Source organism: Schistocerca serialis, chromosome 8 (genome assembly GCF_023864345.2).
Source record: "Schistocerca serialis cubense isolate TAMUIC-IGC-003099 chromosome 8, iqSchSeri2.2, whole genome shotgun sequence".
Classification (NCBI taxonomy): Eukaryota; Metazoa; Arthropoda; class Insecta; order Orthoptera; family Acrididae; genus Schistocerca; species Schistocerca serialis.
In genome coordinates this window covers 486,915,348-486,931,953 of record NC_064645.1, presented here as the reverse complement: position 1 = coordinate 486,931,953, position 16,606 = coordinate 486,915,348, and the positions used below count along the sequence as shown (strand labels likewise).

Genomic DNA, 16,606 nt, shown 5'->3' with positions numbered 1-16,606 from the left:
AGGAGATACAGAGAGACAGCAACTGTCGATGATGACTCGCTCAGGCCGCCCAAGGACTACTACTGCAGTGGATGACCGCTACCTATGGATTATGACTCTGAGGAACCCTGACAGCAACACCATCATGTTGAATACTGCTTTTCGTGCAGCCACAGGATGTCGTGTTACGACTCAAACTGTGCGCAATAGGCTGCATGATGCGCAACTTCACTCTTGACGTCCATGGCAAGGTCCATCTTTGCAACAAGGACACCATGCAGCGTGGTACAGATGGGCCCAACAACATGCTGAATGGACTGCTCAGGATTGACATGTTCTCTTCACCAAAGAGTGTCGCATGTGCCTTCAACCACATAATTGTTGGAGAAGTGTTTGGAAGGAACCCAGTCAGGCTGAACGCTTTACACACACTGTCCAGAGAGTGCAGCAAGGTTGAGGTTCCCTGCTGTTTTGGGGTGGCATTATGTGGGGCCGACGTACACCACAGGTGGTCATGGAAGGTGCCGTAAGGGTTGTATGATACGTGAATGCCATCCTCCAACTGATAGTGCAACCATATTGGCAGTATACTGGTGAGGCATTCGTCTTCATGGACGACAATTCGCGCCCCCATCGCACACATCTTGTGAATGACTTCCTTCAGGATAACAACATTGCTCAACTAGAGTGGGAAGCATGTTCTCCAGACCTACCCTGTCAAACGTGCCCGGAATAGATTGAAAAGGGCTGTTTATGGACGATGTGACCCACCAACCACTCTGATGGATCTACACCGAATCGCTGTTGAGGAGTGGGACATTCAGGACCAACAGTGCCTTGATGAACTTGTGGATAGTATGCCACAACGAAAACAGGAATGCATCAATGCATGAGGATGTGCTACTGGGTGTACAGCAATCTGGACCACCACTTCTGAAGGTCGTGCTGTATGGTGGTACAACATGAAATGTGTTGCTTTCATGGGCAATGAAAAGGGCAGAAATGATGTTTATGTTGATCTCTATTCCAATTTTCTGTACAGGTTCCGAGACTCTCACAACCGAGGTGATGGAAAACCTTTTCTGATGCCTGTATATATGTTTAAAATCTGCAGTGGGACACTGCCGGTGTCTTCCATCACTTGACTTGCAAAGAAATGAACAGAAATACAATAAAATTAACCAGAGAGAGGAAAACTATAATTTGAACAATATTTTTTGGCAAAAATTAAGCTTGCCATAGGATAAACACGAAATGAAAAAATTAGGATCAAAGTGAAAGAAAAAGTTAATCCGTTATAGAAGAAATAATATCATCTACACTGCATAATGTGAGATTCTCTGCCTCCATAACTGAGTGGTTAGTGCAGCGGAATGACACATAAGGGGAATAGGTTTGCTTCCCGGCTGGGTCGGAGATTTTCTCCACTTGGGGACTGGGTGGTGTGTTGTCTCCATCATCATTTTATCCTCATCAACATACAAGTTGCCAAAGGGTCATTCCATGTCAAATCAACCAATACTATATAATTTGAACCACGACCTCTCAGATTTGGATGATTTTTTTTTTCAGGTAATGTACCCACTAACACTAGTTAAAATTTGAGATTTCAAATTTTTCTGATCTTTGGTTTTTGAGTTTCAAGGGTTTAAAAATCAAAAAAACCTCTGTTTTTGATCAATCGATGAATGTTTTAAAGTGCTGTAGCTCAAAAACTATACAACCTAGAGAGCTCAAACTTGCACCATTGTTTTCCTCCAAAAATTCCCTTCAATTTGATGCATAACATGACTATGCTACCTAAATCTGAAAATTTTAATGTATTCCAAAAAAACATTTTTTGAAATTTCCAAAATACATACCCTCGGATTTCTCTATAAAAATGATGTGTGTTGTCCAGTCTAACTGACTACATGCATGCAAAATTTCAAGATGGGATCTCAATGGGTTCTTGTATAAAATAATATTTTACTACCGCAATACACACTAGTGAGGTAAAAAGCAGACTATTTCTAGGCTATGAATACTAAGGTAGGTCTATGTAATTCTAACAAACTTAATTGTGTTAGCTTTTTTATGCAACATTACCCTCTTATTGTTTGTTAATTCATTAAATGATATAGTGTTGTTTTAATTTAATGTTCATGATTCTTTTAACTATGCATCATAATGAAGTGAACACGTTTTAATTTGTAATATACATGCTACAAGTTAAAATTTTGAATAAAGCACTCACCTTCATCCTTAGTTGTAAATGGCAGATATTATCTTTTTCTTGGTTTTCCAGTATTATCTGTAATCATCTACAACAAGTTCCTTATATCAGAAATTGGCATATAAGTAATTTCACTTAGGAAAAAGATTAACTTGTTGATATCTGCATGGATAGAATTGTATTTCTAATACCAATTGGTATTTACAAAGTTAATACACATGGTATTTATACAACATAGTGTTTAGTGAGGGTAGGTGTAACATAATTTAAACGTGCTTCTTTTATGATCTTTTAAGATATTTTTCCAAAGCAAGAGAAGACAACTTCATTTCTTCAGCACTGAAAGTGTAGGTTCTTCCCGTAGCTGTTGTTGGATTCGCTGTTTGTAAAAGAGTATTTCCTGGTACATCTAATATATCTCTTGGCTGTGGATAGTAAAAATACTGTGGATAGTAAATTTATTCAGTACATGTCAATGTATTTTTTCTTCAATGCATCCTAGCCACCAAGAGTCGTCATATGCTACTGTCACAAAATCAGCAGTAATATTTTCCATATGTGACGGTGATATTTGGTTCAGTGTTGTCACATATTCAAGAGACTCATCCAGACTAAAATGATAAGGCTTGACAGTAATTTGACTCTCTGTGCAGGATTTATATGAGTGAAACTTCCGTGTTCCCACAATCGCTTTTGAGTCACGAAACCGCGGAAGTAAGTATCCTTTGGTCAGTTCACAGTCCGCTGTTGTGCAATACTCAAAGTCAATGTTTTTTATGTTTTCCATGGCAAATACATAGGGTGATTTGGGTGTTAAGATTTGGCAATCTGATATGAAGACATACTGTAGATGTTTTAGTTTTCCCTCCCATTTATAATATATGATGAAAGGATGCAGTGTAGCTTACCCGTCACATCAAGGTGGCCGTAAGTGAGGTAGTAGCCAAAACTAGAGCCTTGACCCTATATGAAAATCTCACGTTTTTTTATAATAAAAAGTGAATGTCGTACAAAATTGTAAGATTCTTAAGTTATTATTTTTTTTATATATTTTATTCTCGCATTAAAATATCATTTAATGAATTAATAAACAGTAAGAGGGTAATGTTGCATAAAAAGGCTAACATAATAATTTAAGTTTGTTAGAATTACATAGGCCTACCTTAGTATTCATAGCCTAGAAATAGTCTGCTTTTCACCTCACTAGTGTGTATTGTGGTAGTAAAATATTATTTTATACAAGAACCCATTGAGATCCCATCTAGAAATTTTGCATGCATGTAGTCAGTTACACTGGACAACACATACAATTTTTATTAAAAAATCCGAGGGTACATATTTTAGAAACTTCAAAAAATGTTTTTTTGGGAATAGTTTAAAATTTTCAGATTTAGGTAGCATAGTCATGTTACATATCAAATTAAAGGGAATTTATAAAGGAAAACAATGGTGCAAGTTTGAGCTCTCTAGGTTGTATAGTTTTTGAGCTACAGCATTTTAAAACAATCATCGATTGATCAAAAACGGATGGATGAACTAAGAGGTTACGAAGGTTAGGTGGAGGGCGGAAAGACACTCATGGTGGAGTGGGGAGGATTTCATGAAGGATGGATCTCATTTCAGGGCAGGATTTGAGGAAGTCGTATCCCTGCTGCAGAGCCACATTCAGAGTCTGATCCAGTCCCGGAAAGTATCCTGTCACAAGTGGGGCACTTTTGGGGTTCTTCTGTGGGAGGTTCTGGGTTTGAGGAGATGAGGAAGTGGCTCTGGTTATTTACTTCTGTACCAGATTGGGAGGGTAGTTGCGGGATGCGAAGGCTCTCCAGCAGGGATACGACTTCCTCAAATCCTGACCTGAAATGAGATCCATCCTTCATGAAATCCTCCCCACTCTACCAAGAGTGTCTTTCCGCCGACCACCTAACCTTCGTAACCTCTTAGTTCATTCCTATGAAATCCTCAAACCACCTTCCCTACCCTCTGGATACTACCCTTGTAACCGCCCCCGGTGTAAAACCTATCCCATGCACCCTCCCACCACCACCTACTCCAGTCCTGTAACCCGGAAGGTGTAGACGATCAAAGGCAGAGCCACGTGTGAAAGCACCCATGTGAGTTACCAACTGACCTGCCTACACTGTAAAGCTTTCTATGTGGGAATGACCAGCAACAAACTGTCCATTCGCATGAATGGACACAGGCAGACAGTGTTTGTTGGTAATGAGGATCACCCTGTGGCTAAACATGCCTTGGTGCACGGCCAGCACATCTTGGCACAGTGTTACACCGTCCGGGTTATCTGGATACTTCCCACCAATACCAACCTGTCAGAACTCCGGAGATGGGAACTTGCCCTTCAGTATATCCTCTCTTCTCATTATCCGCCAGGCCTCAATCTCCACTAATTTCAATTTTCCGCCGCTCATACTTCACCTGTCTTTCAACAACATCTTTGCCTCTGTACTTCTGCCACGACTGACATCTCTGCCCAAACTCTTTGCCTTTACAAATGTCTGCTTGTGTCTGTGTATGTGCGGATGGATATGTGTGTGTGTGTGTGTGTGTGTGTGTGTGTGTGTGTGTGTGTGTGTGTGTATACCTGTCCTTTTCCCCCCTAAGGTAAGTTTTTCCACTCCCGGGATTGGAATGACTCCTTACCCTCTCCTTAAAACCCACATCCTTTCATCTTCCCCTCTCCTTCCCTCTTTCCTGACGAAGCAACCGTTGGTTGCGATAGCTTGAATTTTGTGTGTATGTTTGTGTGTCTATCGACCTGCCAGCACTTTCTTTCCATTGTAATTTATATCTATTTGCACAATCTAAGCTGTGTTGTCAATTTACTGGTCTATAATAATATTCCAAACATTTCTTCTGAATTAGAATCTCACCCACTGATATCTGATTTCGATTCTCTTCTGTTTCTTATATGGCTCTTTCTCCATACCATTAATATTTTTTTACCTGCTTCTGATCTAAATTGTGCACCCTTCTAGTCTCAAGTGGGAACAAAATTAGTAACTACAACTCTTGATTTCACTTAAGCATCCTACCTTTTTGTTCCAATGGAAATTTTAAGCAAGCACGAAATGCTCAACATTTCTATTGATATTGCTCAGCATTTAAAGAGAGATCTTATAAATACGCCTTGAAGAACAGAACAAAATTGAATGAATCTCCAACTGAATTTCAATCAGTAATAAATGAATACTAACGTTTCTGATCCCATACAGAATGGCAGAAGGTACAACATATCCTGGACGGCGAGAATGCCACATCTCCTGGATTAACCTGTGGTACGATCGTGAAAGACCAGGCTTCTTATCACCAGAACCTGTTGTGCCTGTGCGACTTGTCACAAAGGCCCCACAGTCCAAGAAGAACTGTGTCAGCGGTGGTGTGTTCGACAGAGCTTGCAGTGCAGCATTCATGTAACATGTGTTGCCGATATTCTGCAGACCTGTGAGTCCTGTGGAATCCACAATTTCAATATTAGCAATGACAAAGAAGTTTTCTGAATGCAACCAAATTTTGGCATGTTGCTTTAAGACTGGCTGCATATAGCTTCAATGATTATGAAAAGGCTACATCGTTAATCACCATAAACATGACACACTAAGTTGCAGACAGCCACAATCATGCGCGCGCGCGCGCGCGCCCCCTCACACACACACACACACACACACACACACACACACACACACACACACAAAACCACTTTTTCCAGCAGCTTGAGGTAAAGCTGCAGGAATAACGGTTGTGTGTGTGTGTGTGTGTGTGTGTGTGTGTGTGTGTGTGTGTGTGTGTGTGTTTTCCTTTGTTCTCTGAAGAAGGCTTTGGTCAGTAGCTTAGTGTGTAACAGCCTTTTCGTTGTGACTGTTTGCAGGTCATCGTGTCATCTTTTAGGTGAGTAGCAATCAATCTCATAATTGTTGATATTCCAATCTGGACTTTCCAGTGTTTGATTGCATATAGTTTTAATAATTTAAGAACATGTTACTGAAATCATATTTACAAACATGAGGTTATTTACAAGAGCATTTTGGTGTCATATAGTGACAAACTGATAAGTACTATCATCAGTTTCAAATTAATCAAAAAGCTAATGACATTACTTTGCAGACATTAAACAAACCAAAGAGTATATTCTTTACAAATAATACACAATGAAAACTAAAACTACACCAAATGATAAAATGCAACATAATGCTCGTAAGAAGGTTATCGGAGCCCATCATGTCCCAGGTCACCACTCTGGATAAGAAGAAATTACTCACAAATGAAATGGGAAAAAAAATTAAGAATGTAAAGGAAAAGTAAGCATTACTATCTGCTGGGATTACTCTGTCTTTAACCCATGATCATAGCCAACTGTTTTTGCTTTAGAAGCACTATAAATGGTAACTACTGAAAGACACAACTAGTCAGCAGTGATGTAAAAGACGCAGAAATGGAATTTTGCTTTCTTGCCATGGTGTATAATATAAAGTAGCACTTGTTACTCACACAAGCTCAGACATAAGTAGCAAGGAAATAACACATTAGTACTTTGAATTTATTTTGTTGCAATAATAAAAGTTGGTCTAGTGGTAAAAGCATGTGCCTGAAAACTGAAAGGTCACGGGATCAAATCCCGGGCAGACTACAGATTTTTTTCACTTCCCAATGATGAGATTAGCCAGTTTCCATGTTAAACTATAGGTCCCATTTCTCCAGTTGTATAACTGGGGTAGGTTGTGATATGAAAAAGTGGCATTCAAATAAAAGACTTGCACTGAGGCATTGAGCATTACAAAATTATTATTATTATTATTATCTTTCCTTTCTCAGACCTTAGGTCTGGTTCGGAATGAAAGTGACGCGGACCTTGATCAAGCGTCACTTCCTTTTAACTGTACGGTATATGTTACATTGCGTTTAGGAACTTTCGGGTAATTGAACATGTATCAATAATTACGGATTTCTGAAGTTGTATATATAAGTTTGGATGTAGCTGTATTGCATTGATGTACTGGTGGATATTGCGTGGTACGACTCCTGTAGTTGAAAGTATAATTGGTATAATGTCAACTTTATCCTGATGCCACATGTCCTTGACTTCCTCAGCCAGTTGGATGTATTTTTCAATTTTTTCTCCTGTTTTCTTCTGTATATTTGCTGTATTGGGTATGGATATTTCAATTAGTTGTGTTAATTTCTTCTTTTTATTGGTGAGTATGATGTCAGCTTTGTTATGTTGTGTTGTTTTATCTGTTATAATGGTTCTGTTCCAGTATAATTTGTATTCATCATTCTCCAGTACATTTTGTGGTGTATACTTGTATGTAGGAACGTGTTGTTTTAAAAGTTTATGTTGTAAGGCAAGCTGCTGATGTATTATTTTTGCGACGTTGTCATGTCTTCTGGGGTATTCTGTATTTGCTAGTATTGTACATCCGCTTGTGATGTGATCTACTGTTTCTATTTGTTGTTTGCAAAGTCTGCATTTATCTGTTGTGGTATTGGGATCTTTAATAATATGCTTGCTGTAATATCTGGTGTTTATTGTTTGATCCTGTATTGCAATCATGAATCCTTCTGTCTCACTGTATATATTGCCTCTTCTTAGCCATGTGTTGGATGCGTCTTGATCGATGTGTGGCTGTGTTAGATGATACGGGTGCTTGCCATGTAGTGTTTTCTTTTTCCAATATACTTTCTTTGTATCTGTTGATGTTATGTGATCTAAAGGGTTGTAGAGGTGGTTATGAAATTGTAGTGGTGTAGCCGATGTATTTATGTGGGTGATTGCTTTGTATATTTTGCTAGTTTCTGCTCGTTCTAGAAAGAATTTTCTTAAATTGTCTACCTGTCCATAATGTAGGTTTTTTATGTCGATAAATCCCCTTCCTCCTTCCTTTCTGCTTAATGTGAATCTTTCTGTTGCTGAATGTATGTGATGTATTCTATATTTGTGGCATTGTGATCGTGTAAGTGTATTGAGTGCTTCTAGGTCTGTGTTACTCCATTTCACTACTCCAAATGAGTAGGTCAATATTGGTATAGCACATGTATTTATAGCTTTTGTCTTGTTTCTTGCTGTCAATTCTGTTTTCAGTATTTTTGTTAGTCTTTGTCTATATTTTTCTTTTAGCTCTTCCTTAATATTTCTATCATCGATTCCTATTTTTTGTCTGTATCCTAGATATTTATAGGCATCTGTTTTTTCCATCGCTTCTATGCAGTCGCTGTGGTTATCCAATATGTAATCTTCTTGTTTAGTGTGTTTTCCCTTGACTATGCTATTTTTCTTACATTTGTCTGTTCCAAAAGCCATATTTATATCATTGCTAAATACTTCTGTTATCTTTAGTAATTGGTTGAGTTGTTGATTTCTTGCTGCCAGTAGTTTTAGATCATCCATGTATAGCAAATGTGTGATTTTGTGTGGGTATGTTCCAGTAATATTGTAACCATGATTTGTTTTATTTAGCATGTTGGATAGTGGGTTCAGAGCAAGGCAGAACCAGAAAGGACTTAATGAATCTCCTTGGTATATTCCATGCCTAATCTGTATTGGCTGTGATGTGATATTATTTGAATTTGTTTGGATATTAAGTGTGGTTTTCCAGTTTTTCATTACTATGTTTAGGAACTGTATCAATTTAGGATCTACTTTATATATTTCCAATATTTGTAGTAACCATGAGTGGGGTACACTACCAAAAGCTTTTTGGTAATCAATGTATGCGTAGTGTAGCGACCTTTGTTTAGTTTTAGCTTGATATGTCACCTCTGCATCTATTATCAGTTGCTCTTTACATCCTCGTGCTCCTTTGCAACAGCCTTTTTGTTCTTCATTTATAATTTTGTTCTGTGTTGTATGTGTCACTAGTTTCTGTTTAATGACTGAAGTTAATATTTTGTATATTGTTGGTAGGCATGTTATGGGGCGATATTTAGCTGGGTTCGCTGTGTCTGCTTGATCTTTAGGTTTCAGATAAGTTATTCCATGTGTAAGTGTATCAGGGAATGTATATGGGTCTGCAATGTAACTGTTAAATAATTTAGTTAGATGTGAATGTGTTGAGGTGAACTTCTTTAACCAGAAATTTGCTATTTTATCATTTCCAGGGGCTTTCCAATTGTGAGTAGAATTAATTGCTTGGGTGACTTCATGTTGCAAAATTGTCACTTCAGGCATTTGTGGTATCATCTTGTATGTGTCTGTTTCTGCTTGTATCCACCGTGCATGCCTGTTATGTTGTACCGGGTTTGACCATATGTTGCTCCAGAAGTGTTCCATGTCTGTTATGTTTGGTGGATTGTTTATTTCAATGTGTGTGTTATCTATTGTCTGGTAAAATTTCTTTTGGTTTGTGTTGAATGTTTGGTTTTGTTTCCTTCTATTTTCACTTTTTTTGTATCTTCTGAGTCGTTTGGCGAATGCTTGTAATTTCTGCTTCTTTTCGTCTAATTGCTCTGTCGCTTCTTGTTGTGAGATTTTATCTAACCTTTTTCGTTTTTTTTCCGAGATTTCATTTCTTATAAATTGTGTTAGCTGTCCGATGTCTTTTCTCAGTTTTTCTATTTTGATCTGTAGCCTGTGTTGCCATGCTGGTTTTGTGGGTTTCTTCTGTGTGTTGGTTGGTTCTGATCTCTGCCTAGTGTGTATATTTAGTGTAGTGAGTGCTCCTATATATACCAGTAGTTGTAACTCTTCCATAGTTGTGTTTTCATTTATTTTGTTGTGTATGATTGTGTTGATAGTTTTTATTGTTGTTTCTACTTGTGGGTTATTTGGTGGTCTATGCAAGAATGGTCTAATGTCTGTATTTGTGTCTTTGTATTCTATATATGTTAGCTGAAATTTTTCTTCTATATCTAATATCTGTGTCACTTTGTGTTCTATTTGTGCTTGTTCTGGTGGCTGCCTTAAGATTTCGTTTTCCTCTGATTGTTTAATAGGTGCGTGTTGTTCTTTGTTTGTTTGCTCTGGGATGTTTGAGTCCATTACTGTATTTTCTTCTTCTTCTGATTGCACATTATTTTGTTCCAGTATTTGTTGTACTTGTTGTTTGATGTTATCTAATTCTGACTGGGGTATCCTGTTATTTTTTATTATTACACGGATCTGATCAGCTAGTCATTGTTCTGTTAAAAATTTTAATTCTGGGTATCTGGTGATAAATGTTGTGTATACTTGTGATCTGTATCCAGTTGTGTTGGTTCCTAGGTTTGTTGCTTGGTAATAACAGAACATGAGGTGTCGATTAACTTCATCTGACCATCTCATCCTCTGTCTTTGTTTTCCTTCTAGGGTGGTTGCAGGAAGCATAGCCTGCAAAACACCTCTATTTGGATTTATTATTATTATTATTACGCTTTTTGTAAAATCAAGTATCACTGCTGAAGAAATATTTTCATATCATGTAAGACCAATCACTGCAGTCCACAGACAAAGATATGATTGTGTTTTATTGCAACATATACAGTATAACCCTGCTTTTACGTTCCTGAAATTAACATTTTCCTGCCATTTATGTCATTTTTTATCGGTCCCAACAATGTTCCTATGCCCACAACATTAATTTGCACCCAATTTCACATCAACATATTTTTCATTTTACCACAATTTACGTATTACGAAAAAATGACACTGGCATGATGTTGGCCGTGCAGTAGTGTTTACAAATATTGCGTGGTTACGTTTCTTGACACCATGGCACTCTACTTGGTGGATTTGAACTGGTAAACATGTAAAAGATGGAACAATTCGTGCCATATCTCCCGCCGCTGTCAAGCTCTACTTGGTGTGGTGGTTGATGGGAGTAACTAGGTTCGTTCGAATGAAGATATCGTGGCCAATCACAATCATTTCCAAACTGTCTCTTCTGCACAAAACAGTTTCGTGATTGTTGTGATCATCGTGACACCTTTGTCACACCACATTTAGTGGTTTTCGGTGTATGGCCACTAGGAGCACTAGTTTACACTGTCATTCACTTTGCGATGCTCAAATGTTTTTAGTTTAAACACAGCGCAGGTTACGTATTTCATTCATGCTGAGCAAAACTTGTCTCGAGAATTTATTCCCTTGTCAAGTGCCGTATTTACGTATGTATTTTTTGTGATGTTACACAAAGAAACGGTGTGAGTGACAGCTTGCGTGTTTGTGTGGTTTTCTGCATAACCGATTAGGTACAGTACCTGAAAACCTCAAGAAGACGACTACAGTATAAGAGATGCAGAACAACACACATCGATACACCACACAATACTTACATACATATTTGCACTAGACAACAAGAAAAATTTCTTGAAACACGTCCTGCTAAACATGAAAAAATATGTAACTAGTGTAGTATTTCATTATTTAAATAATGAATGGCAGTTGCTGGCTTTCAAAAACATCGATTATGACATATGAAATTGAGACAAATGTTCCTACTTCCCAGACAGTTAACAGTTCCAATTACATCAGCAGTTTTTATTACATGATAAACCTTCATTAGATAATAAACAAGTCCCTGACAAGTTATTTGATGCCTGTTATGTACCTATATCATACATAATGTGCAAGGGGGTATCCTATATGTAACTTTTACAGCATAAAATGTTATTTCCCAAATTTTACATTTTCCTGAGTTTTATTCTATTTTCTTTTCTCTCTCTCTTTTTTAAGTCCCTTGAACAGTGTAAAAGCAGGGTTTCACTGTATGTAAAACAAAGGAAAGGAACCACTCACCTACAGCAGGTCAATGCATGGAGCACAGAAACACGTATCAGAAAACAACATTCACACACACAACCACACAGACTCCCAAATGTACAATCCCTGCAATGGCCACAGGAGTGTACATTTGGGTGTCTGTGAGGTGGTGTCTGTGAATGTGTGCACTTTTTTTTGCTAGAAAAAGGGCTATTGCTTGAAAGGTAGTGTGAACACTGTTCTCTGTTACATGTTTCTGTGCTCCATGCATCAATCCGCTACAGATAAGTAGTGCCCTTTCCCTTATTTTACATACTGCTCCATCCAGACATTTCTGCTGCTGTTATACAGAAACATATATATGTAGCATATATCGCTCATTATAAAGCATTTACTATAATCTGTGTAGAGTAACATGTATCTCACCCCTGGGTTTGCCTTCATCCTCCTGGTTGCTGATATCACTATCACTGCTCTCAGCAGACTCTCCTCCGCCAAAGTGACCTCCTGTTATCGATCCAGCAGGTGAAGGAACTGATGGTGCATTGTACACCTGAGGAACTTTGCAACTCAGTGCTGACCCTGTATCTGGCAGTTCAAGTAACACTTCTGTTTCACAGAGGTAGCACCATACACGCAACGTTGATAAATTCAGGTGTACACAGTGGCTACGATTGCTCTGAAACCAATTACATAATGTAGTAAACAAAAAGATACTTTTATTTTCAAACTGTAGTGCTCATAGAACACAATGATGTTTACCTAGCACGATCTTGCAACAACAGAACTATTTACGCACAACACACCAAGAATATTACACAAGACTTCTTATGAATTATAGTGAATCTTACGAAGGGAAAGCAAAATTGTTAACAATATTACAAAAACAGATGTGACAACAAATTCAATATGTTGCAGACGAAATAGTTATGTGACAACGTAAAGACAACAAAGTAAGAATTGAGCGAAATACATAGAACTCAAATGACAAAAATTTTATACGTTAATGGAAGGGGGATCACTGCTGTCAGTTGCAGTGAGATGTTAAGCGGAATCAATGGCGATGAGCAAAAATGTGTACCAGACCAGGATTTGAACCCGGAGTCTCCCGCTTACTAGGCAGGTGCGGTAACCACTGAGCCACCCGGGACACAGTGTTATTGCAACTACACGGACTATCTTGGTACGCCTCATGACTGATCCACACTCCCACTGAGCACCACCTATCTGCAGTCCCTGTCCATTATGCTCCCATCCACTACTCAGAGATACCCACAGGTGGTCGGGCGTCTTTCGTGCATTCGCACTGAAGAAAGTGCACCCATTGCCCAGCCAGGCTTATCAATTATATGAACGTGTGGTATCTGTTCCTTCGAAAGAACACAAACCACACAGATCCCGCAGCTATCAAACACGATATGTAAAGGCTGTATCCCAGATGGCGCAATGGTTGCTGCACCTGCATACAAGCAGCAGGTCCCGGTTCGAATCCCGATCTGGTGCGCATTTTCGTTCATCATCACTGATTCCACTTAATGTCTCACTGCAGCTGACAGCAGTGATCCCCCTTCCGTTTACACACAGTGTTCCACAGCTATGGGATCTACGTTTTACCACCTTGGAAAAGGCAAGCTGTAACCATGAAACTATGTGATGATGTTAGTCCTTGACATGTGATTTTAGGTTTCCCTGGAGTAGGAAAACCTAGAATATTTCTTGGGTATTCAGTCAGCTGGCATTGTCCAGAAGGTGCGATATTTCAGCAAGTTCACTTTTCGCCATCTTCAGGAATTCATCAGAAATGAGAACAAGAAGTCGGTTTGCCGAAATCTGTGAATGATATTTTATGTTGGAAAAACTTAATACTATTTTCACTTTCTCACCAAAATTGGCAACTTTTTGACAAATTTGCAGATTACTGGAAAATAGTAGGTGAATGAAATTTTGTATTCCACATGCTTGTGCAACTGAGCTATTGCGTTTCAAGTTTTGTTTTCAGCATGTGTTTACGAGATATAAAAATCCAAAGTTTACATGTTTCTCATGCCACAATTTTCGTGCCCTACTATGATACCAATTAACTAGCACTGTTGGTCCACATTGGATAACCAAATACACTTTTTTCGGTGAACTTTCTAATGGGCCTAGTTTGGAGAATTTTATAGAACACAGTTCTTTGCAAAATCAGTATTGAAAAGTGGTACATAAACAAGACTTTATATTTGAGAACCTTGTGTCCTTAGGTTACTACATGTCAAGTTTCACATTCATCATACCTTTACCGTATTTACTCGAATCTAAGCCGCATTCGAATCTGAGCCGCACCTGAAAAATGAAACTTTAAATCAAGGAAAAAAAAATTTCCCGAATCTAAGCCGCACCTGAAATTTGAGACTCGAAATTCAAGGGGAGAGAAAAGTTTTAGGCCGCACCTCCAAATCGAAACAAAGTTGGTCCATTGTAATATGAGATACAATTTAGGTCGAATGAATGACGATACAGCTACAGTTGTTTGGTTCGAGTCGTAAGCTTAGCAGTTAAGCTTTACCAGGTAGCCATTGCTACGCGTCAGGCGCTCCGTCCGCATTTATACAGGTACCCTTCCTTTTTCTCGCGCTTCGTCTGGTTTGAATTGGTTGCTTATTTTTCTTTGATCTGATAAGTGCCGTTCTCTTTGTTATAGGTGTTTAAGTCACTCTAAGCTGAAAATGCATTACTGTACTGTGTCCTGCATTGTTTGTCGCATTCTGATAATGAGTGCTTACGGCCTATCGCCGCTCGCGGCATGGCTTGCTTTTGTGTGTGCGCTACCGCCGGAAGAGAGAGAGAGAGAGAAGAATCGTCACATTAGCGAAACAATAGCAAGAGACTGCTATTTGTTGTTAGTTACACTGCTGCTTTCTATTATAATGATCAACAAGAACCAAATAATAGACTGCGTATGACAGATGATGTTCTGAACGAGAGTTTAGCGAAAATTTTTCTCCGTTTGAAAATCTTTGCAGACGCCTCTTTAGTACATTATATTCTGCACAGAAATTAGAGTCATCTTAGATTTAAAAATCTAGTCAAGTGCCGTGCTTCATTTCTGACTGTATCACTATTAGGCATAAGAATAATACGAATATAAACATGACATGGTATGTATATTCTTCCGCGTTTGCTGTTGTCTCACACCAGTTTCGTAGCTTATTAGGCAGACAGGATTTAAATGACATAGCAGCAAACACGGAAGAATACATGGCAAAATGTTTATATTCGTATTAATCTTATGGTGAAGAGAATACTGCATGTGATTCACAATTCATAAAAGTTCCTATTAGCAACCATCTCTTCTCACAGGTAGGAAAAAATTCAGAACGTAGAGTTGGCCATATTGACAAACATCCCAGTCTTGCCAGTCGGATTTTCGTAGCCCACTGAAATGCTAAACTCGGGGCGGAGAAAAAAGCTCGTCTTCCACCGTTTTTTAATTTATTTACTGACGCAGAGGTTTGGCGCCAGTATTTATCTTTGTGCTAGCAAAGCATGCCTGTGTAGCGCTACATATATTCGACGGCAGAAGTTAGTTGTGGCGGCACCTACCAATATTTTTCAGAACTCCCGCTTACTTTGCACTCGATTCTAAGCCGCAGGCGGTTTTTTGGATTACAAAAACCGGAAAAAAAGTGCGGCTTAGATTCTAGTAAATACGGTATTTCCTGAATTATAAGAAGCCAAACTTTGAAATATTTTGGGCAATTTTGTCTAAAATGTTCTGCCTCATGTGGCTTGTAAAAAGTTTTCATTACTATTCTTAAGAGAAAGCTTACAGTTCCAGAAGATGACCAAATTTTGTTTCTTTCAATAAAATATTGCCCAAGATATAACAGCTCAAAGTCACCTGAAATTCACGCTTGTTCTGTGCAACGTCGCACACTGAGTGTGGCTATACCTCAAACAGTGTTGCTTCGATTAGCATTTAACTTTACCAATGTTCATTGAGGACGTGCGCGAATGTTAACATAAAATTTTGTTGAAATCCATGATGCTCGAGCAGGGAGTTAACATGGAATGACCCAAGTTTCAGCTGAAGACACACATGGGAGCTTTCAACAGAAATGGTACCCGGTCTCAAAAACAGCTCAAGAAAACAGATGAGAAACGACAGTGCCATCAAACGTTTAGAAAGCTGTTCCTGGAATTCTTTCAATGCTACAATGGATTGTTAAAAATCCTTGTTTCCCTTAACGCCAGTGAGCTTAGCGAAATGGATGGTGTTCCTTGTCACAAGTTCTCTTTTCCACAATGCAATTTTCTTTATGCACACACATATACCTTTGCTATGAAATCAGAAATAAGTGGTATCTTACCCTTGCAATGTCTTACCGACGGAATCTACAGTCAGGCCTGCAGTTCATTCCAGATCTAATTTTCGTTCTTCCTTCAGAAATTCTACAATAGTGGATCTTAAATTGAAAACTCATTCCAGGGATGACCTTTGACTTGAACGAAAAAATTCTGCAGTGATACGTAATGTCTCCATACTCTTTGTTCAATTCCATCAAAAACTGTTGCAACTGAAGATGTAATTGTGCGTGTGACTTCAGGAAATGGGTTATTCACATCACCAATCCAATCTCATTTCCCATGCCTGTATATTTAGTACCAAGTTCTCTTTGATTTACAGAACTTTGAGTCCCATACAAATAGTCTGTTGAACATTGTAATTTTTAACTCTTACA

General features: G+C 38.5%; 1 protein-coding gene across 1 annotated transcript in view; it reads right to left on the bottom strand.

The window, feature by feature from the left end:
• LOC126416745 (ubiquitin carboxyl-terminal hydrolase 20) overlaps positions 1-16,606 on the bottom strand; it is a 187,938-nt gene that overhangs the window by 159,191 nt on the left and 12,141 nt on the right. The window contains exons 4-5 of the mRNA XM_050084581.1: positions 12,309-12,561; positions 5,407-5,660 (exon numbers count right to left, since the gene is read on the bottom strand). Of these exons, the coding sequence (XP_049940538.1) occupies positions 5,407-5,660; positions 12,309-12,561 (507 nt within the window). The remainder of the gene's footprint in view (positions 1-5,406; positions 5,661-12,308; positions 12,562-16,606) is intronic.